Here is a 24,505-nt window from a genome sequence, read left to right on the forward strand (position 1 = left end):
AATGGCGTGGTACTTGTCCGAATCCACATTCTGTGTTGTCAGTGTCTGGATGGAGAAGAATGACCTGAATGCACTGTGCACCTGATTGGCTGACTGACTGCTGAATGCCCTTCTGTGTGATTGGTTTCCAGAGTGTCACCCAGCAGAATGAATGGGAGATCAACTAGTATATCTGGGGGCCTCTCACTGCTAGAAATCGTTCAGAAGCTGGAGTTGAAACTGACATTGAAACTAAAGCTTAACCTTGAAGCCCTGCTGGAAGAGAAGTATTGCTGTGGCTCTACTTCGTCGATCCGAAAGCTGCTGTGTCTTCAAGAACTGATCCAGGACCTGGTTAGGCACCTTCTTCCCGAGCCACGAGGGACCATCGTGCACTGCTAACCTTTGCCAAAGACGGGTCCCGCCGATGAGAAATGAAGAGAAGCACCGGACAGCCATCCACCGGCTTCGACCAGGGTTCGCAGGTTTTATAAGCGCTGGCGGCCCGTCGAAGTTAGTTGCCCAGAAGCAGGGACTACTTGATGCCGAGCCGTCGACGACTGTAGCCGCAACGCTCCTTTACCTAAGACTTTTGATTCCCGGACACGCTCGTCCACACCGCCGACCATCTTATCCCGCCGGAGAAGGCCAGGCTGTCGACGTGCCGAGGAGCATCCGCCGGTGGGTTTCCCGCCACCCAGAGACCGTAGAGACGCCAAACGACTTGACGCCCTTGCTGGGCCACATTTCTTCACAAACTCCTTGTGCTCCTGAACTATCGACATTGAGGTGCCCCGCACGCCTCATCCCTGCAGGACGTCTCAGACTCGTCAACGACGAGCACCGCATGTCCGAAGAAGCTGCCTCGACGCCATCGAAATTTCCATCGACTATCATCGACGACAAGTTCACTTTCTTCGAAGCTCATCGATGATCCGTGGCTCCTACTTTAAAGGGAGTCACTCAAGAAGGATCCATTGACGCCTCCTTGAGGAACTCTGCTATTCCAGGTACATTGGGGTGGTAGAAACACTTTAGAAGGAAATAAGACTAATTGAACGATATATGGACAGGGCTTGTGGTATATCTTTATTTTACAGGTTGCCTAGGTGGCGGGGATCTCCACACAGAACTGTCTAGTGGTAGGGGCCAGTATTCTGCCAATTGTTCTAACCAACTGCCTTTCTCCTATGTTTATTGTTGGTTACCGTTATTAATTGATGTGTGACATTTAACCAGAGTACAGTTGAGGCACTTTAATGAAATCTGATAATAATTGTGTTACCACTTAGAACTGTGTATATTTGCCATTGTAGATTAACTGAGCACAAAGCGAGTTATTGTGTATATAACCTTGTACCTTAATTACATAAAGACTGTGTTTTAACTAATAGAGTGTGCAGACATTCCTTTGTGGGTGCTTTAGGACTACACTGTACTTAAGAACCAGCCTGCATCACCTCCTGAGAAGCTAGGCCTTGATTGCTCGCCCATGTTTACCAAATAGAGAATCTTGGCTGGGGTCCTCTGTGCCTCTCCTTTACCATATAGAGAGCAGGAGTACAGACACCCCCCTCCAGTCTTTACAGGGACGGGCAAATCCTCTTCACGGATGTGGGTCAGAACAGTTCGTGTGGAGGCTGTCGGGTCCTTTGGGAGCAGCGAAGAGGAGGCGCTGTGTTGCGTGGGAGGGAGCGCTGCAGGACGAGGAAGGAGGAGACACCCACCTGGTGGATCCGCGTGTGCTTCTGTGCCCCAGCACTTGGAGCGGAGGACGGCCGCTGGTTGGACTGACGCGCAGCTTGGATTTGGGCCTGTGTAGTGTGCACACATTGTGGAGCTCCTGGGATGTGTCTCGTTGGAGACCCGGGATCGGGTAGCTGGGAGCAGGGCGGGATCGCCTGTATGCGGTAAGTGCCCCGTGTGAGGGCACGCCGCAGGTGGATGCTGGAATACCGGTCTGGCGCGGTAGGATCACCCACCAAGGACTCCGGGTCACGGGAGACCGCCTCGTCTCGTCCTCAATTGTTAGGCCGGATGGCCTATTCAATCAAGGACGCGACACTGGAGATAGTAATAATGTCTTCTTTAGTCAAACACTCAACACGTATGACCTCCCCTAATTTCCTCCCCGCTCCCACGTCCTGTCCACGTGATCCCTGTCTCCTTTTTAAAGGGACAGTGTCACGTAACAATGTATCAAACGTAACATTGAATTGAAAATTACAGGACATTGTATGCAAAACATTAAACAGGTAATTTACGTGAATACTTTTTTCTCGCTCACACGTTGCGGCCTCCTGCTGGATGCTGTCGCAGGAGCTCCTAATCCATTCTCACCTTCTCAGTCCACCTATTCATGTATTGATTTTTAAACTCCTGAAGATTGGGCCACGCTACCAAGTGTTCTCACTTCGTGGTCGGGGCACTAATGAAGCTGTAGGACGTTGGAGCAAGATTTTGCATGAGTGGCCTCCTTTTTCTGTCAAATTTATCGGGGTTTCACCTCTATTGACATCTGTAATTATTATGCTTTCATTTGTAATGTCTTAATCCAACTAATTTACTGCTCTGCCTTTTGTAGATATCAATTCTCTCTTGCCATTTCTCCTATTAAACTGAGCCCTGCTTGGCTTGCTTCACGTGTTACTATGATACATTGTATTTTGTTAGTTTTCCTTATGAACCATGGTTATTTGATTAAGAAGTCAAACAAATGATAAAACACTGCAGTTTTGGTGGATGGGGGTTATTCCATAGGGAACATGCGTCCCTAAAAGGCAATAAAATAGATGACAGATATTTTACATTCCCCAGGTTAAACAATCCAAGAGATGCCAATAACTTCTACCCAGTTAACACTACATATTTAGGTGAAGGCCTGGTATGTTGGCTTAATATGACAATTCAAAAATATATTTGTGTCAATTTGCTGTAGGCACATGTTTAGCATTTTTAACCTGGCGAGCTGTGTTCCACACATTCCCAAAATCTTCAGTCACTTAAGTGCATACACCAGTGATCATCATCAGAAGTGCTAGTTAATAACTAAACCCACATTGGCAAAGCCAATAGCTGTTGCTTTGGTATAGGCACTGTAAAGATGGCACATGAGGAGTGGGGCGAATGAAGAAGAGTGGGGAAAGAGGGCTGGTAATGAAACGAGGGTGGCGATTACCAGGCAAAAGAATTGAGTTTGCATGGCTCTGTCTGCAAATGTAGCCAAATGTTGAGGGATGGGCAGAAATCGCTAAACATTTCTTATATTAGTTTAAAGACACTTGCAAAACCCTATATGTAAGGCACTGGATTGAGTAGAAACCATCCAGTGGAATATCCGGGAGGATGCCCTACCTTCAAGTGAACTCAAACAGCAAATGCTGGTTGTGGCATTGGGTGATACTATACCAGCTGTAATGAACTCCTGCTAGTGCCACTTCCTGTTCCCATCTAAGACCTGTTTTCTACTGGAGTTAGGTTTAACATCTGGGTTTTAGTAATGGAATTCAACCGATGAAATACAAATCGTGGATCTTTCGTGATAGAAATTCAGTAGATCTACGGACACTCATCTACAAGGAACTTGATCCGTTAGAAATAATTTGCAATTAACTGCAACTTCTACCAGGGCACCTTGCCTTCAAATTAAAACCATGATATTGCAGTGGATAATTAAAACAATGGTGGGATATCTCAGTTGCCTTCTACAGAATTCAGTTGCTCGCATGTACTATTTCAAAATTGGGTAACCTGTATAAATTGCAGAAAATACATGGAGAACCTTTTTTATGCCCAGTCATAAAAGAATTTTGTGCAATATTCACACTTCTTTCATTAAACTTTGTGCAAGCATATTGGTATTTTTGTATTTTATTGGTATTTTTATCAGCTTTATATAGTGCCTTACACCAAAGCGCTGCATACTCCAATATAAATGGGACAATAATCAAAGGTGGATGAGTTAATCTCTGGCCAAATTAATCAAGAGGAAAGGAGATGTTCTTTAAGACGAGTTTTAAACAAAGGAGTAATAGTGATAGAAAAGAGGGAAAGGGGCGAGCTTTCCAATGCTTTGGAGCAAGTAAGGAGAAAGAGCAGAATCTGGAGGGTGCCGAGCTGACGAAAGGAATTGAGTGTACGAGTAGGAATTTAGAGACAAGAGGAGAAAGTTAAGGGGAGGTGCAAGATATTTGACACATTTAAAGACTATGCAGAAGGAAATGATAGAATAGATGAGTCAAAAGAAAGCAAGCAGTGAGAAAACAAAGTGGGGCGTATAGAGTCTCAAAGAGAAAGAGAAACAAAAAGACGTATAGAGGAATTATAGATTGAGTGGAGGGGAGAAAATCGGTATGAGGGAAGGCCAAGGAGAATAGACGAGTAGTAGAAAAGACCAAAGAAGAGAGCATGATATTAGTGGCATGAAGTGTAAGGAATGGGTGAGACTTGCGAATGTTATACAGTTGCTAACGTCAAGAGCGAGAGACAAGACAGGTGTGAGGAAAAAGATGAGGAATCAAAGATTACGGATAAGTTACAGGCAGTAGAGTGAAGGGGAATGGAAGGGGGGGAGATAATTGATGGGAGAGGAAGCAGAGAAGAAGGTAACCTCGGTTTTAGAGGGATTCAGATGGAGATAGTGGGATGCCATCCAAGATTGGACAACAAGAATATGGCCAGAAAGATTAGAATGGAGTTCATGGGAAAAGGAAAGAAAGATCGGCGAGTCAATCGCATAGAGATGGGAGACTCAAAATGTGGAAATAACCGAAACAATAACTAGCAATAAGTAGAGGACCTAGTGTGAAGATACTGGTGGGGGTGCCGGTACTTCCGCTCTCTATATGGTAGAGGAGAGGCACAGAGGACCCCAGCCAAGATTCTCAAGCGGTAGCAATGGACGAGCAATCAAGGCCTAGCTTCTCAGGAGGTGATGCAGGCTGGTTCGTAAGTACAGTGTAGTTCCCGAACCCCCACAAAGGAATGTCCACACACTGTATTACTGAAAACAGTCTTCATATAATTAATATTCAAAGGTATGTACACGATCACAATAACGCACTTTGTACTCGGAAATCAACAATGATAAAGATATACAATTCTAAAGTGGTACCACCAATGTTATCAAATCTCATTAAAGTGCATCAACTGTACGGTTAAAATGTCACACAGATCAATAACGAGGAAACCAGCAATGGAGATGGGAAGGAACGCAAGATGGTTGAAACAATAGGCATATTTCTGGCCCCTACCACTAGGCACAGTTCTGTGTGGAGATCCCACTTCTGCCCCCCCCCCTCACCTGAGCAACCTGTGAAATAAAGATATAGCACAAGCCCAGTCCATATATTGTTCAATAGCCTTATTTCCTCCTATAATGTTTTACCCCCCCAATGTACCTGGTAGAGTAGAGTTCTTCGAAGACGCGTCGAAGGATCCTTCTTGAGTGACTCCCTTTAAAGCAGGAGCCACGGATCGTCCAGAGGCGTCGAAGAGGGTGAACTTGTCGAAGGCGGCGATGAGGAGTTCAAGGGTGCCGAGACCCCGATGTTGATCCAGGCGGTGCTCGTCAGCGACGTCCTGCGAGGATGAGGTGTGCGGGGCACCTCGGCGATAGATTGTTCAGGACCGCAAAGAGTTTCAGAAGAACTGTGGCCCAACAAGGGCGTCGAGTCGTCGAAGTCTTTGTGGCCTTCAGGTGGCGGGAAACCCACCGGCGGATTCTTCTCGGCGCATTGGTCGTCCGCGACTTTCTCTGGCGGGACAAAGCGGTCGATGTTACGGACAAGGGATTCCTTGGATTCAATTGTTCTTAGGCAAAGGAGCGGGCGGCTCTGGTTGTCGGCGGCACGGCGTCAAGTGGTCCCCACAGCTGAGCAACACAACTTTGACGGGCCTCCAGCGGTTACACAAACCTGCAAACCCTGGTCGACGGCAATAGACTTCGACAGCGGCGAAGTCCGGGTGCTTTGCTTCGTTCTCCTCAGCGGTCCCGTCTCGGGTCGGCAGCCTTTCGATGGTCTGCCTTCCAGGGAGCTTCGGCGAAGGTTTTAGCGGTGCTCGATGGTCCCTCGGAGCACGGGAAGAGGGCGCCTTACCAGGTCCTCTCTCGGATCAGTCCTTGACGAATTCGGCAGCTTTCAGATCAGGTCGAAGCAGATGCAACAGCAAGTCTTCGTCTTCCAGCTGGGCGTCGAGGAACAGCAGTTCCAGTTACTCTTAAAGTGTAGACACAGCTTCTGAACGCTTCTGAACAATTTCCAGTGGTGAGAGGTCCCCAGATATACTATCTTGTCTCTCAGCCACACTGCTGGGTCACTCTCAGCAGCCAATCATACAGAAGGGCATTCATGCAGTCTGTCAGCCAATCAGGCATACAGTGCATTCAGGCCATCCTCCTCCCTCTCAGACACTCACAACAAGAAATGTGGATTGGGACAAGTACTCGGCCATTCAACACTACACACTGCATTCAGGCCAGTTTCGGGCAGGGCTGTCTCAGTCTTTGTCTCTCTCATACTAGAAACCAGACAGCCACAAAAAGAAGTGCATATTGGTCACACACTCCATTCACCCAGGTCCCACCCACAGGAGGTACCCACAACATACAGTCACTGGGAAGGCTCCAGTTAGTCTGGACTGGACTTCACAACAACACCATATATGGAACTTCCACCCAACAGCCAGTCAGGGGGAAGGGACAGAGTCCGGGCTTCCCAGGACTTTGGGAAAACAAGGTAATAGGTAATAGAAAGCAAGAGGCCACAGAGGCCATATTGTTTTCCATCAGGAATCAACTGATTCCAATGGCAGGGCCGGGTTATCCGCAAAATGGAGGATACTCAGCGCACCTGTCAAAGTCAGCATGGAGCTGCCACCAGCCCATACCCTGCTCTGCAGGCCACCCACAGGCGCCCAAAAACATACACTAGGGGCACTGGGTTGTACCCCCCAACCACGGGTGCCGTAATGGTATCCCACGGGTCTGTTCACCAAACCAAAAGAGAGAGAGCTGCACCGCCAGGAGTCCCACGTGAACTCCTGCGCAGAAAATATGACAGAACACACGATAAAAAGGCAGTAAAGGACAAGGATACGGAGGCCCTGTCCCTCCGATGCATTTCCAGCATCACATCTAGGACAGAACCTTATGCTCATAAGGGCTCTTTCCATGCACCTTTTATAAAGGGTTTTACTATAAAGGGTAGCTGTGCAGTTGAAACCACACCACCACATTTTTCTTTTGTCCATTAAGTGAAGGCTTCACTTCCAGCAAGATGCTGGAGTTAAAAAATCAATTTTAAGGCCAAAAATCGTCATATTTACTGTGGCGTAATTACTGATTGCAGTAAATCCACCAAAATCCCAGTGGAGGTCTATGGACTCCAAATATGGGGCTTGACACAGTGTTACCAGTGCTTGTAATCTCATAGTAAATCAGTAGGGTTAGTAATAGTAAGTGAGCTGGGGCTTGACATAGTAAATCAGCAGGATGATGTATGGTTGGTAACAGTAAGTGAGACGGGGCTTGAGAAAGTGTTACCAGTGCTGGTAAGCTCATAGTAAATCAGCAGGATGGAGTAGTGTTGGTAACAGTAAGTGAGCTGTGTGGTAAATCCCCTGGAATTCCTGTTGAGCTTGTAATGAGGATCATTCTATTGACGTTTTCTTTGTGAGCATCTTCAGTTTTGTTCTCGTTTTATTAAATGTTTCTTGCTTTTGGTATTCAAATTCGAGTCTTCCAGGTTTTTATTTGTAGGATACAACTCATCGAGTCTAACGCAGACAAACTATGGTTGTAATGTTGGTCTAGAGTGCTAATATTGTCAGGGGTTAAGATATTTTGGCAACGGCTGCCGAATGTTGTTTCGCCATGGCTCTGTCTGTGCAAAGGCTGGCCCTGCTGGAGGACATTGTATTTCTTTTGACATCGACAGCCTCGGTCGGGCGGTTACTTTGGATAGTACAGTGGAAGGGTGGTGGGGTTTCAGTTGAGTTTTGAATAATTCTAGCGAAGAGGTGGCTTTGTTGACCGGGCATTGGCATACACATATCACTGCCTGTGCACAGATGCATGCATATTGACACCTCTGACACGGATACAGTTAACTTATAAGTCTCAGCTTGTGTAGGTACACCGCATCCCTCTTAGGGAGTCAAATGTATTTGTTTTACATGGCGTTCCTTAGTTTCCTGTGACTCAAAGTGGTAGAAAAGCAGAGCAGTCCAGGCAAACATTTAGGATACCACATATGATAGGTTATTTATAACGTGCTTAATACCCAGAGGTTTCTAAGCGCGGACCCAGGGATCGAACCTGTGTTGCTCCGTGTCATCTTGTTTCCAAGTAAAGCACGCTGCCGCTGAGCTATCCTCCTGGGACAATTGGTTTGGAGTGTACAGTTAACACACACAATAAGGAAGTAATCACATAATATATCTATGTGTATGCATATGGTATATAAAGCGTGAAAATAGCTGGGTAGCAAGAGCGCTGTGCAAAGGCGGTGCACCCAGGGGAGCATAGGAGGTAGTATGGGTAGGGAACGTTGAGGAAGGGGCAACTGTAGAGCAGGAGAATTAGGCTTGAATGGAGCAATCAACTATTGGTGAGGTGCTCTTTCAAGCATAGGGTCTTCAGATCCTTACTGAAGTGTCGGGTGGAGGGTGGCAGTCTTATCTGCGTTGGTAACATCTAGAGAAGGTGTATAGAAGAAAGGGCATGTTTCCTTTTTTCCCTCTTGCAATTCTTTGCTTCCAGCCTGGCGATGTTGTGGCTTCTGGTGATGCTTTTATATGTGTTGGGCAAGAGGAGATAAACAATTATCTAGATAGTAATTGTTCAGCAATATGTCTTTCAGGGGGTGTGACTCCCAACAGTGTCTTAGCAGGTCCTTTAGAAGGACCCTCAGGCCTAGCCTATCTAGTTACAAATTCCCTTCACTGGGATACACACAAATAGTCCTAGAATTAAGTTGCACTATGATTGGTGTAGAGGGCGATGCTGGATTGTGGATACTGAGTGTTCTGTTTCCAATTGCCAAATGTACTCATATGGATGGAGGAAAAAGTACTGCAAGTAATCGGAAGAGTAACGTGAAGTATATTTAATGTAGACTATGCAGTGGAATTTCAGGCTAGCAATCTGTACTCCAAGTGCTTTGTCTGAACAACAGGAGTGACATTCCCGGAGTGCCATTCCCGTGGTCAGTTTCCAGAATTCTCAAATTCTGGGATGTGAGGAATATCTCCTCACTACTCTCATACACTCGCCTTGTGGACGCTCCCCCAGGTGGTTTAACTCCCTGTGCCCCTCAGTATGGGGGTCTCCTTAAAACTACAATACTTAGAAGGGTGTTGTTTTGTAGTCTCCTATTGTTTTTTTTTTTTTTTTACAACTACTGAAAATACCCAATACAGTGCACATCTCAAAACCATAACAACTTTGAATAAGATGTGTCCATTAACCAACATATAAAACATCTGAGGCATTTCATACTATTACCGCCCAGTTTCAGTGAGGGGGGATTGCCAACATGGAGTACAACCATACATATATTCCTGCAGTGCTTGGAAGGAAACCGACTAAGACACGCCAACATTGCATAGTGACAGAAACAAGCTTCTGCCGCCACCTGCGGGGGTACCTTCTGAACATAAAAATCTCCCTCCTTTCCGCTCTTGTCGCTCCCTTCTATACTCGTGTAACTTTCCTCCTTTACTCCTCTCCGCTCTGTCTTCCCTTCTCCTCTTCTCTACACTCTCTCCTTTCTGTTCTCTATCGCCCCTTACTACTCCTCTCTGCTTTCCCTCACCCCTACCGTCACCTCTACATGGTCTTGTTTACCGCACCCCAGTGCTGCACTACCACGCTCTATCCTGCACTTCACTCTGCGTACTCACCGCCATTTTGGAACCTGCACTTTTTTCAGAGGTTTGGACTTTGTAATTCTACCTACATGTACACCTTTCATGTTTCCGAGAGGTGCTCGGCCTGGTGATCGAGCAGCATGCAGGTCGCATACCTTTGCATGCTAGATAATCAAGCGTCTATTACTGCATTGTGTGGTTTGGCGATGTACAGGGTAGTGGTTTTGCAAGCTGCTTGCTCCACCTCTCATTTCTTTGTTTACCCTGGTCACAAAGCACACAGTACTGTCATTTCTCAACCCTTATGCAGTTAACACCCGACATGTCCCTCGCCCTTACTATTGTGAGATAGTTTGGGCGGGTAGTACTGCTAGCTATATGCAAGGAGAATGTTAAAATGGTAGTGCTAGTCAGAAGTGAGCTACTAAAATAGATGTTGCAATATGAGCTAGCTGGCCATGGGGAATTTCAGAACCAAGATGTGCTAGTGAAGGGACGCACTGGACCAAGAGTGCAAGTTGAGCAAATTAGCATGTTCATCAGGGGAAAAATATCTATATTGAATTGAGCTTTTATATTGCGCTTAATGCCAGAGTCTGGCCTCTAAGTGTTTGACTGATTAACCCATGCTGCTCAGTGTTGTCTTGCTTCCAAGGGAGGCGCGTTTCTCCTGAGCTATCCTATCGGCCCAGGAAAGGACACTATGTAAATCCCAGTACAGTTAAAACACATATATTTTCCAGGGACTGTCTTATAATGTAGTATGGGGTGCTGCCCAGATTGTGGGATACTGGTGCGCAGACTGCTACAGGTAACCGAGATGAGTAATGGGTTTCCCAGAGTACGCTGTTGTAAATCTGCAGGAAGACATCACTATGAGACTCAAATGTGAAACATCCACTTCCGCTTCTTGTCGTTCCATGTAATATCGAGAAAGGTGATTCTGTATCCCTTGTGTGTTTTACAAATACCGCTCTGCTTCCCCATAGTTGCGCCTCTATTGAGAATGTACATATGAACTTCATGGGCCTGATAGTGTGTTGTGTTTTCATTTTTTTAAGTGTCATATACCTGTTGAAGGTGTAGCAATGGCCTCACCAGATGACCTTCAATTTCAAGGTAAACTTTTTCCTTTCACTCTTGCCATATTTATCATCAATCGAGATGTTTGTCACTGAGTTTCTGTAGCTTGATTGAAAACTTTGCAGCTTTTAGCATGATCATATACAAACATGTATAATTTCTCAGTAACTGAAACTGGTTTTAAAGATTGTAATGCTGACGGGTCTAGGCAGTGGGGTGAAGGAGCTCCTTGCCGTGGAAGAACATCAAAGCTTTGCTGAAGAAGCTAGCTCTGGCGCTCGACAGGGCTTATATACCACCAGTGGGGGAAAGCTGAATGAGGATTCCCTCCTTGATATAGGTGACTAAACTCTCACACCCAGGCCAGTGACATTTGGTGTCCAGTCAGAGTTGTGTATTGGCTAAGGTCCAGCAGTCTGGGTTTGCATGGATGTACATTGCTTCACGATTGCTACTTCATGCCTCCTTTGAATTAGTCCTCCATATAATTATAAGTACCTGAGCTATGCTGCCCCCCTTCCTTCATGGGAATGGGTCCATGTCCTGCCGGGGCCAAGGCACTAAATCTGTTACACATGTGGTTTGAACAACATTAAATCAGCACATTTCCTCTACTTTAAATCGGAGAGATTTCTCTCTGCGAATTCATCATGACCACAGTTAGAAACCTCTTAGTAAAGGTGAACAGTAGATCTTCCTGAACCTACTAGGCAAGGAGTATTCCTGGCCTACAGAGAGGGTAGACTGCATCAGATCTCCGTGTTGGATCTAGAATTGTAATCCAGATCTAGGCCGGGAGGATAGCTCGGGGGCAACGCGGTTCGAATCCCAGGCTCGCGCTTAGAAACTGGTCCCCGGTATCAAGCGTGTTATAAAACAATTATTATAATCTCCAACTCTCCCCTGATCCCCAACCCCCCTGGGGTAATGGAGGGCTCAACACAGATTATTGGGATTACCTGTTGACGCAAACCTGTGACTTTCTCTATTCTTGGTAGCTTAACTTCTTTAGACCCCTATCTGGATCTTTGGCATGAGATTATTTGTTTTCTTTCTTTTTTTGGGTAGCTCCATCCCAAAGCTCTCAGCCCCGCCAGTACTAGACGACCAGTGTTGTCAGAATTCTGAACCATAGGCTTGTGATGGGCTGAGGAGTTCAGGGAATCCTCTCTTCTGAATTGGGGAGCTGGTGGCGACAAGTGACCCACAACGCCACCAGAGTCCCTTCACCCGTCCTGCAGCAACTGACTTTAACACAGTAGACATACCCTATGTGCCATCACAACTTTCACTTCGGAACATACCAGCACACCAAATTCCTGCTCCTGTGACACTCCTTCATGTATCCCTCTGTGCGGCTCGTCTCCATCCCTGCCTTTAAAACCCTGCGTTTTGTGTTGAGCTTGTATATATCCACATTGTCTCAGTTTCGTTTTACTGTTTTCTTTTCTCTTTTTATTTTATCCACCAGCTCTTATGACTTAAGCCTTCCGTGTGGCTTGTCTTCCTCCCTGCCTTTCAAACCCTCCTGGCTAGGCTGTCCCTTGCCCGGTCATCCTGAGCAGAATTTGGGCTTGAGTACACACACTTTGAGGTGGAAGGCTGTCGTATTCTTGTGTAGGATAAAGTAAGACTCTTATAGTAGTCTTCATGGAAGCCTCCCTTGGTGCAGATGCACAGGTGGATGGAAGCGTAAATAAAATCTCACTATCACCTGAGAGTACTAAAACAGATCAAAGCGCTGGTAACACGCAGGAATTGTGAGACCTTTGTTAGAGCTATAATCATGCCAAGACTACACTTTTGCAACGCATTACACAGCAGAGCTTGCAAAGAATGCCTTCAAAAGCTCCAAGTGATACAAAACAAGGCAATCAGGATTGTTAATAACATCCCTAGAAGGGAGCACATAACTACCCCAAGGAAAGAACTGCAGTGGCTGTGAAGGTGCGTTTCAAGATGAGCACATTGACGCACAAGTTCCTCTGTGGGGAAGCACCTTTGTACTTCCAACAGAACTTGGTACAATGAGTAGACCCCTACTCTCTAGTACCGCTCAACACATAGTTATCCCCTAATTGAAAAGAACAAGGGGCAATGGCCACGCTTTTCCCCTGCAAGCGGCCTAGGCTTGGAACATTCTGCCTGTGGACCTATGCCATGAAAAAAGCTATTGATTTTCAGTAAACGCTTAAACCCTGCTATTCAAATGGAGAGTAGAACGGGAGTTAACCTATATGTACTGTCTTGTCTGACTGAAATGTCCATGTGTAGATGTGCGCCCTGATGCCTGCAGGCTTTGGTGTGTAATAAATAAAGGTCTGACAGACAAGTGCTACACCCGTTAGGTCAATGTATAGCCTGCAAAGGGCAAATGGACAGGGGCCCTGCACACCACAATCAAAGAACCCTACCTCCCTGTGTTAACTCTCACACTCAAACATTCAGCATGCACCAATCACCCTCACATCTCTAACCCATACAAATCCCACTCACAACCACTTAATCTGCTCCTCCTAAACATACACATCGCTTTATTCTCCCCAACGCTCACTCCCCTGTACTTCACATGGCGGACATTGCCGATATATCACCACATACAACCAGGACATACCCATTATGAAAGAATAATGGTTTACCCCCACCTCTTCCCACATCCTGGAAATCCCTCTCCTTGCTGCCTTCTGAATTCAGCATGTCCTCCACAGGTCTTCATGGACATGCACGCTGAAGGATCCATCAACCCTCTAATCCATGGAGTCCCTTGGCATGCAGCATTCCTCTCTCACACAGTATAACTTCTACTTTCCACTGGATTTACACCCCGCCAAAGAGTAAGAGAACCTTCCTGGATGAAATCCTGCTTCATCACTGCCTTATCTGTGAACCATTCAATCAATGTGTTGCTCAGTCTTTCAGGAACACAAGCAATCTAGAAAACCAAAGAAGCTCTTTGATCTCCTGGACAACCCTCCCAACACCAAAGGCAGTACTCCCAGTATTCACCTCATCACCAGACATCAATTTCCTCCCACCTTTACAACTCGATCTGACTGACTATGCAGCCATACCAATCAGCCTCCAGCACTCAAAGCCCTGCCATCAATGCCAACTGAAACCACGAAAGACTCTTAGACGCTTATTCAAAAACATCCCCTAGAACTCTTAAAAAAACCAACACATCGCCAGCCTGAATTTCATCCTTATTCATCAGACGTCCACATCCTTCTCAACCTGCTTGACTGTAGTCCAACTGTCTCTGCCAACATTTATGAACCATTAAAATTACAAACCAACAAAACTAAGCCACTAGTAAATGCAAGAACATGCTGACAGTAAAGCTTCGATCTGCAAACAAGAAAAGATGTGGAGAAAAACATTACTAGGAGAATATCCCACCACCAAGGAAAGCCTCCCCTCAGCCTGCAGGAGATTCATCGCCCCAGCCAAGGCACATTACTACTCAGCATTCAAAACAAAAGCCTCCAACAAGTGCAGGGCCCTCTGAAGGCCGTCAAAAACGTCATCCATTTCAGCCCCATCAGTACCTGCATATACATGGAGATGCAGTGCAATCAACAGGATCGTCACAGACAAAATTAACAATATCCATAGCCACGTTGACAACTGCACCAGAGACACCCCTGAAATACCACCTCGCCATGTCCCAAGATTGTCAAAATTCAAGACTCGAACACTGGAGAACTTACAAACCTTTCACTCAAGGGCACCTCCTACAGGGAGGATGTCATCCCAACCTACATCTTGAGGAATATCACAGGAAAGGGTCTCGTTCCTCTCCTCCATGCTATCAGTACCTCACTCATGCAAGGCCTCTTCCCTGATGCAGTGGAGACTGACCAGATACTACCCCTACTAATGAAGCTCACACTCAACCGGACAAACTGGCAATCTACCACCCCATCACCGATCTACACCGCATTGACAAGATCATTGAGAAGACCGTCTCACTTCAGCTACACAAAAATATTGTCCAGCACAACCTACTTCAGGAATGCTAGTCCGGCTTCCGGCCATGGTGCAGCACAGGAAGCGCTACCATCCAGCTCATCAACTAGGGACTTCCCATCATGGACGACTGCAACCCATGGCCCCTGGACCTAATCAACCTCTTTACTCTGATTTACATAGCCGACCTCAAAGCTCTACCCGACACTGTTTGTTCACCTGCATTTTATTGGATGCCACAGTCAATTGATGGTTTAGCTCCTTTCTCGCCAATAGACACCAGCTCGTCCAGATCCCAACAGTGCCCAGTGACCTGTAAGGTCCCACAAGGCTCCATCCTCTACCTGAAGTCACTGGAGTCCTTTTGGCCAAATTCAACATCAAAATCCACCAGTATACTGATTACAACCAGCTGTACCTGAAGGTCAACTGCATCAATGACATACACCAATTGAAACACTACTACTCCACCATTGAAGCCTGTATCCTTTGTGAAACTCAACCCTGCTAAAACAAAGTTTGTCCTCCTCGGTGGTACCACCAAATGCACCCAAGTCCAAAACTGGCCAACACAAATTGATCTCGGTGGATTCTCCCCGCATCTTGCACTGAGTGCAAAATTCCTCTGTTTCACCATAAATTGTGAGCTCTCCTTCAAAGCACACATCAACCAGAAGACACAAGCTCTCGGTCCTGTGCCAAAAGCAAAACATTCATCCCTGCCGCAGACTTTTCGCCACCCAGAATCTCGTGCTCTCCCACCTGGATGGTAGCAATGTCCTCCTGCAAGGTAGCCCAACCAGTAATCTGGCACCTCAGAAAGGTGTCCATCAGTCTGCAGCACACCTATTTACCCCTTCAAGCCCATATCACCTTCAATACTGCCTGCATCCTCTAGAGGGCTCTAATGTTGAAGACGCCAGCCTACGTAGCTGAAGAGATCATCATCTCAGGAGGTTAACGCAACACCTGGAGCAAAGATATCGCCAGACTGGAATCCAAGAAGTGTATCAAGGAGGAGACCAGAATACAGGCATTCTCCTGCTACACTCCCACGCCCTGGAACAACATTCCAGCTAACATCAAGATATCTCCCTCTTTCCTGTGATTCATTTAAGATCAGAATACACTGCTCTTCAAGGAACACTTCAGCAAATGGGGACCATAGACCGTCAAGACAATACCCTCCACACTATGTTCCATTCCCTTTTATTGTACAGTGTTACATTGCTTTCTAGCTTTCTAGCTGCATATATCACCTACACACATTTCTGCTCTATCATTTCCCAATCGTCTACTCTTCCCGTTCTCTTACAGATCCTGTCTTCTAGAAGGTTGCTAAAATGGCTGGCAGTGTGTTTTTCAAGACCACTTTACATTGGAATTAATTTAAAAGCTCTCAGGTGGATGTACTTGCAGGTGGCCAAGGTGTGTGACTGCTATTCCCTCTCCTCAAACCCCTAATGAGTTTATATCTTCCATGTTCTCTCTTCTAGAATTTGAAGAAGCAGCAGATTTGTTAGCAGAAAATCCTGGGGCCACAACCAAGAGCCTCAGCACTGACCAGAACCATGCCACTCTGGACATGGGACTCGAGGAAGAGGAAAAGGAGCCAGAGGGCGAATCTGACCAAGCAGAGGTAACCAGGGCAACATGGGGAAAGCCTAATTATCAGCTGATTCTTCATAGTTGATCCTGTGCACATATGCATCCTTGACCCCATTGGCTACTCGGCTTCCATTGACAGATGGCCACTGCCGATGCCCCCATCCTTGGCTCATGTTTAAAAGCAGGCAACTGTGGGAGTTAGACATCAGGAGATTCCCAAACTTGAGAATGTTAAGAAAAACAACTCAACATTTGCTTTTATCAAAGAGGAGTGCATCAAATGATTGCCTATGATTACTAACACAAGGAATGTACATCTGGCACTCATGGGGTCAGGGGTTGATAACTGCAAAGTCCTGAACAGTTGAGGTTGGACTGTTTTGGTTGCGTGTTAACAGATATATTTTCTCTTCCCTGCAGCTCCTGGGCGGGCCAAAGAAACCTGCAAGCTTTTGGACTTTTGAATACTACCAAGGATTCTTCGACATCAACACTAAACAGGTGGAGTAATAGCTCTGCACCGCCTGTGTTACCTTGTGTAGTCTGCGAGATGCACAGTGGATGCCCATACAACCACTGACCTTTGATTGAGAACAGACAGGGCTGCAGCAGTGTACCCAGTGACAAGTCACAGGCTGGCTAAGGTCATGAAGGGACCAGGGAAACATGGCAGTGGCTAGTTCTATTGTAAGCAGCCCCAACACCGGTACAGCAGGGACACCCAGTTCTTATGACAGCTGCAGGTAATCCCCACGTCTTAGTTTACACAGCAGCAACCTGCCCCCTTCTGTCTACAGCGGCACTCCATCTCCTTGGTTTTAATTTTGTCGGGAAGTACCCCCATAGAAACATTCTAAAATGCTGGGGCCGTTGCTCCACCCCCGCACAGGTCTTAAATTTACGTCCCAATAATTTCTCCATCACCAGCAAGCCACAGCCTTTTGCCAGCGAGAGCAGTGTCCGTTGACATCTGTTCGAGTGTCCATGCCTGGCTAATCGCGGGGAACAAGAAATACCTCTGATATTTGTAGTACTGGGTTTTTGAAAGGAACTTGTGTCCCACAGTTATAAAAACCTGAAATTGTACTAAACGTTGATCAGATGAACAAAGTAAATTTCCAGAAGGCTCTTTTCCAAGTATAAGTTGAGCAGAACATGAAAATGAGTTATGTTGGTGTACACAGCTACCCTTGATCTTCAGGTTAATGCCCTTGACTACACGAGTAAACTTTACCAATGACTCCCACAAATCCTCCTATGCAACAAATCCTCCTATGCAATTTATGTTCCCATTTCATCATTTTCATAATCTCTATCAGGTAGCAGTCGAATACAATGTATTTTGGGTCCTTTAATAGCCAAACGTCCAGAAGTATACTGGTTTGCGATTCCATTGTGGTGAAGTCCTCAACACTAGGAAGCGGGTCGTCCACATCACGATCACAATCTTCAATCAGTAGTGAAGATGCTTCGGTTACTTTTGTGTGATCTTTCCGATTTGTCCACATGTATTGAGGAAACGGGAAATATTGTCTGTCTTTTAGATAGCATTATTTTAGAGGGTGTGGATTATGTGAGCGGTTCTGCAAGCAATTCTGAAACATCTTCTGTGTTGTATATTTCTTCTGGGTGACGTGTGCTGTAGCAATGATCCAGTGTTACTTTCCATGGTCACTGCTGACCTTCAATTCAAATTCCGGCCACTGGACATCTGCATCACGACACTGAATCTTGCGAGGACCATGCTGAGCCTCAAAATGTAGCTGCTCCCCAAGTGACAACGGTTTGGCAAGCAACCTCATTAGTTTGTGTAGTTGTCCAAGTCTTTATGCTCCCCTTTTTCCTACACCTCTAATCAACGAGAGAAACAAATGCTCTATGTATAGCACGCATACATAATATATTAATTGAAACATGAAAATGTAATATCAATGAAAGAACTGATACACATCTTATTTGTGTTATGTTCCCTTTTTTTCTGCATTTTCCTTGAAACAGTAAAATTTGGATTTGCCGACCACCAGACAAGCTGAAAACAGCATTTTGAAATTGGACAAACCTTCAAATTTGCTCTTCCACATAAAGAATCCTATATACATATATAACAAAATGTCACTATGGAAACCATTAGAACATAGTAAAAATTAAAGATTACATCACAGGTAAAATGGATAACTGATCTTTTACAATATCTTATGCATACCTCTTGTCCATGTGTCTCTTCAATTTCGACCGCTTCAGTAATACATTCCTTGGTGAGACTTATCCTTGGCCTCAAGCCCAGGGACTGTATCTCTCCAGCCCTGAAATATAGCCACTGGCTCCCGGTGGCTGCAAGGATTAAGTTCAAGAACCTTTGCATTCTCCACAAGGCTTTCTGGGGCTGGGGCCCACACTACATCCAACGCTCTCTTCCAAAATACCATCCTTCTCGAGCCCTTCGCTCAGCTACCTCCAACTCTCTGAGGCTTAGATGCTTCTCCAGGCAGAGCATGGGGGTACATCTCTCCTCTGCAGGTGCCTCCCTCTGGAATAGCCTCTCTGCCCCTCTCAAACTTGAGCCGGACTACTTGAAGTTCCAAAAGCAGCTCAAAATGTTCCACTTCTCCTCTGCTTTTTCTCCATCTCCCACCCCTGCTGACCTACCTGTCTGCTGTACCGACTGGTTGTTTGGCTACCCTCCGAGTCTCACTGGGTACCAGGCTCTTTCTTGATTAGTCACCCTTGCGCTGCCTCCGGGCCTACCACACACTTAGGGGCTGTAACGGTAACCCTACAGTCCCTTGTTCTCCTTGCACTACCCAGAGCCGTGCTTCCCTGGCTGCACTTACTCAGAGCATTGCTTCCCAGTTTTCTCCCTTGCACCCCCCTCCCTTTGCCCTTGCACTTGGCGTTCTCCCACTTGCACGTTCTGAACGACACAAGGCCTAGTAAGATCATTTGTCTTGGTCTCCCTCTGTCTTCCATCCCTCGTCTTGTCGCGCCTAGAAACGCGCTATAAATGACTTATCATAAATTCAAAGAACATTGATGAAATTGTTAAACAATTTAATGTTAAAATCTTAGATCTCACAAAGTACATCTTGAGAAAGATGATTTAATGATTGTCGACCTTACAATAGAAGTTAAACTATGTAAAAAGATACGGTCAATAGTCTGATTAAAATGTTTAAATTAGTATTGACCTAAGGTTGAACGCTGTGTATATGTAACATTTTAAAAAGACATATTTGAAAACTGTACCTGATAACCTTCAGAGATGTCTCAGAGAGTTGGTGCGAGATCATCCTGCAAGACATATTGATTAAGTTGTGGTCGCTTTGATGTGTTGTAAGGTTGTTTTGTTTTCAACAATTGAATTTTTCACTAAGCAGCTAAAGTTTATAAACAAAAACATACACCATTCATATAGTGAGGGTCTATGTTATTCAGTGACAAAGTAAATCTTTCTGAAGGTTTACTTTCATTGTTGCGTGTGTTTCTGCGATAAATACATCGTTTGTTGATTGAATGCTTTGCATTTGCTGACAGTATTGCAAATTATCAAAAAAGTTATCTTAATTGTAAATAGATATAGTTAATCAATAACTGTTATTATAAATCAATAAATGATCACTTCTCATACCGCATCCTCCAGACCGGTTGCAGTAGAAGAATAGTACGTTGTTGAAGTTCCAGGCTCTGCCTATATAACAGTAATTGTAATAGTAAAGATGCAACATCAAAAATAAAATCACATGTAAAAGATGGTCGATATTGACAAAGAAGCCTTGAAGCCAGTTTGTATCAAAAGATAATATTATACATAACAATCAATATGTTTTAAGTTGAACATGCACAAATGAATATTTTGTATAGTCTCTGAACGAATATTCTGAGTGAGGTGGCTGTTCACTCAAGAATAGTGATCGATGTAGCATCAGGGTCCTTTAATTGATCTATATATTCATACCATTGTTCAATAGAAAATTAATATTAGTATTCTAATTTAGACCACATCAAAAATGATAAAATGTTTGTGTGCAAGTTGCTTGGCCTCACCATTAGGATGTTGGATGTGTCTGTGGTTTCCTCTTTGGGAACGGTCTGTAATTCCATCAGTGCGGTCTACGTAAAGACAGACATGGTCATTTAAAAAAAAATGACCTATTTTTAAAATGCCGCCATGCGAGTGTGTGTTTGGAAAGGCTCCCATTGCACTGAACTATTGAGTATCTCTAAAGTAGGGATACACAATGTAATCTAAAGTTCAAAATGTACAAACCATAGTACATTGTGTCACGAAGGAAACTTGTGAAATAAAATATCAATGGAAATATTCCCCAAAAACTGAGAACGGTTCATTGTTACCTGTTCACATCAATATATTGAGTGGTCAATTATAAGACCCCATTATATACAGGGAAATTTAGAAAATGGTAAAATGCATTTTGAAATTCAGCTTCCACTACTCACCTGAGTCAGTTGGAACTGCATTGTGAAGTAATTTGCGAAGGAGTCTGGGGCGACGCAAGTGTACTTTGATGGTTCGTACCTATCTTCTGAGAAGTGCTCGCTGCAGACGTGGAATCGATTGCCCCTCTCGTCATCAAAGACATCCTGGCCTCTGCTTTTAATTTCGGATACTGGAAATCGACTGCTCAAGAGCCATTTTCTTATTAAATTTAAACCTTTGGAAATGCATGCAGAACTGTAATGACATTTAGCATGGCTGTTATTAGTGCAACCCAAAACGATACAAGAAGACATTGTTGGATTGTCCTATGATCTGTTAAAGAAATATAAATATTACTATTAAAAATATCAGTGAGTAAATCAAACCTCATATTCCTTTGATAATAAAACAAAATGTACTTTATAAAAAAATAGCAGAAAGCAAGCATGCATTGAAAACATGCACCACGAAAGATTACATTTGGAAACAATACTCTGTAATGTTATGTGCTAATTAAAGAGATAAAATTGCATGGCATGGTTTTTATAATAGTGGAGAATTTTTTAATATCAAATAAGAATAGGGTGTACATTGAGTATGAAGCAATAGAAGCAATAGAAAGTGGCCTAGCAGAGTACGTTGACACTACAGAAAACAGTAGTGAAAGATGACTAACCATTACGTCGAAGAACAGATGAGCCGACTCAACAAGCAATGTAAAAAGTCGAGAGCTGGCAGTATCCGTTGTCGATCTCTCAGATGTTTTTTTGTTAACTCCCACAGTGTTTATGAAGGATTACAGAAGTGGGTGTGTATGTTAATGTTTGACGTATTCGTTCACACCCATCAGGCTATGACAATATTTGACCTCAATCCAGCCAGTGAAGCTCCTTGCGATCGCATGTCCACAGGTGCAAACTGTCATTGGTAGCGGAGGGGGATGGATGTGGATGAGGCGTGCGCAATAGTCCCGTAACAGTCAAAGGACACAGACATATGTTGATTTGCAGGGACGGGGTCTTCAATGCGGAGTCTGGAGACACTGGGTCTGTGGTGGCCATGTGAATAAGGGTCCCCATGCGAAAGAACTCTTTATGGTGTACATGGTATTCGGCACCTTGAGCGTTCCAATCCTCCCAGCCCCCTTGCGAGCGTATGCCCATAGGTGCGAACAGCCATTCATAGCGGAGGGGGATGGATGTGGACGAGGCGAGCGCAATAGGCCAGTAAACCTATTAAAGCACACCAATTTTTTGTGGTACTCTTGGATGTCTGGACGTGTTCTGGACTTACAAAACATTTCTTAAAAAGGAATTAATTTTTTTAATTTAGTTTTGTAAAGTGGTGGCAATGACACTACAAATTATACAGCTTCGTTGTGGTACTGTCTGTATAAATCCACGGTATTGTCCGTGGTCACTGGGGAATTCATCACGAATGGCTCGAATCACACAGGCGGGTATTATTTGTCAAATGCGAAATCCCAGTCTTCTGTGAATCCACCATGTAAAGGTACGATGTACCATCTGTGTAAGAGATACAGAAATAGTTAACTTGACTGAAGTCAATAATTGCATTTTTTTTGTTTGCACTATTTTGTAAAATGCAAGGAATTGTTCTGCTTTAAGACATCATTTTTTGTGCAAAGTGCTGATACTACTTGTGATTTCAAGTAGGGATCTACTAGAAATGTGAACGCACATTCCAGTGAAAACAGTTTGGGAGATACTTCCAAGTGAAAGAAATGTGATTGATCGGACGATAAATCTTTAGATGACCACTTTGGTTTCATATTAGAATTAGTAATTTCAATTTACAGAAAACTTTTGTTGGTGATCCATCTATTGATGTAGGGGACCAACATATTATGTTAGCCGTCTTGGTTGTCAAACACACAAATATAGAGTGAACTTACTTGTTTCTTGGATTATGAGGGCGAACTGTAGTTTGCGGTTCGTACATAAGGACCATCATTCGCAACACGGATCTTGTAAGGCAGACGACCCTGAAGCCATGCAGCTCAGTAGCGCATAGTGGTGGTGTCTTCTTCGGCAATGTAGGTCAATCAGCCAGTGTTTTCTCTGCAACAGCAGTTCTCCACCAGAGTAGGCACAATGATGGCAGGTACACCGAGTGGAAATGTGTTCAATGCGACTGGGCGTTCAGGCTCCTGTGATTGATCCTCCTGACTTGCATCTGATTCCACATAGCTTTGAGTTTTTTCTCTTTCAAGGATTTCCTCTTCTGAATATTCGGGCTGGTACAGGTGGGGCTGAATTGTTGCCATAGTTCCTGAATAGTGAAGAAGCACAATATGAACAGTAAGGTAAATAAAAATGTTTTCAGTAAAGAAAAGAGGTTTCCCATTAACATTGAATGTTCAAGGATGACAAGCGAAGAAACAGGCATCTTACAAAAACACATTGTGAAAAGACCAGATTAAAAGTTTGCAAGGACACATGTTTAAATATGGTTTGGTAGAGATATTTGTCCATAATATAAGAAATGAAAAGCAACTATTGAGTTAATTCATTTTAGGCACTATAAGTACTGGTACTGACCGAACTACCCCTTTAAGATGGGTCTTAAATTTGACTTTGTTTTTTGCAAATCTGGGGATTTACTCACATAATTATAAAAATAATGAAAAGAAGTCTGGTTCCTTGTATGCTCAATAAAAATCGACCCCTTGCCCCAGTCAGTAACTATAACATGCATTTTGCATTTCTTTTGCTTTTGGGGGGAAAACTGCAGTATGCAAATGAAGTAATTTATGGCTCATGAAAGACCATATGTGGTCTTTTTCCTGTGGCGTCTTCGCTTCCAACACAGCGTTGACTTAAACCTGTTTTAGTTAAGACACTAGTCAAAATGATATGATGTGGCAAAGTGATTGTTTCACGCTTAGCGGTCATGTTGGTGCCTTGATAGACATCGTCTTAATTCTTCCTCCTAGACAGCAACACAAATTGATATGCTATGCTGAAAAGGGATCTCTGGTAATTTCCTTTAACAACTAATAAAGAAGTATAGAAGATTTTCCGTTTTGCTGCTTTGACCCTCACTTTGCGATGCCCCTGGCCTTTTTGCTGTTCTTTTTGTGACTTTACCTTTTCTTTTGCACAAGTGAGTTTTCTTGTAAACCTCACCCCTGTTAAACCATTTTTAATTGGGAGCCCGGGTAATGTATGGCTACCAAAGTGGGGGAACAGTTGCACATGCTTTTCAGTTACCCTGGGTGACTTTATCACACAGGCAGGGTGTTTCTGTGTGGTGCTTGGTGGCAGTGTATTATTTTGACCCTGAGACTTCCAGCATAGAGCCTCTGGTCCAGGTAACCGTACTTCATTGCCCTTGTGTAAGATTGGTACACTATGTAGGGTCCTTTTTCCGAATGTGGGATCTGGCCCGGACCTCAACGGAATGTGCACAGTTATCTGGCAGTTACTGCAGGCGTTGGATAGCTTTGTGTTTCTAAGCCTGTGTGCCTTCAGATAAGTCCAGTTGGACTCCTGTGAATTATGTGAACATTCTATGTCTCTGTTTTTATTCATATTCTGA

At 44.5% G+C, this 24,505-nt stretch overlaps 1 protein-coding gene across 1 annotated transcript in view; it reads left to right on the top strand.

The window, feature by feature from the left end:
* The window catches only part of YIPF2 (Yip1 domain family member 2), a 183,004-nt gene that overhangs the window by 15,624 nt on the left and 142,875 nt on the right, over positions 1-24,505 (top strand). Inside the window, exons 2-4 of the mRNA XM_069604253.1 lie at positions 10,911-10,968; positions 16,398-16,540; positions 16,930-17,010. Of these exons, the coding sequence (XP_069460354.1) occupies positions 10,911-10,968; positions 16,398-16,540; positions 16,930-17,010 (282 nt within the window). The remainder of the gene's footprint in view (positions 1-10,910; positions 10,969-16,397; positions 16,541-16,929; positions 17,011-24,505) is intronic.

This window comes from Ambystoma mexicanum, chromosome 3q (assembly GCF_040938575.1).
Source record: "Ambystoma mexicanum isolate Mex_15411 chromosome 3q, UKY_AmexF1_1, whole genome shotgun sequence".
NCBI lineage: Eukaryota > Metazoa > Chordata > Amphibia > Caudata > Ambystomatidae > Ambystoma > Ambystoma mexicanum.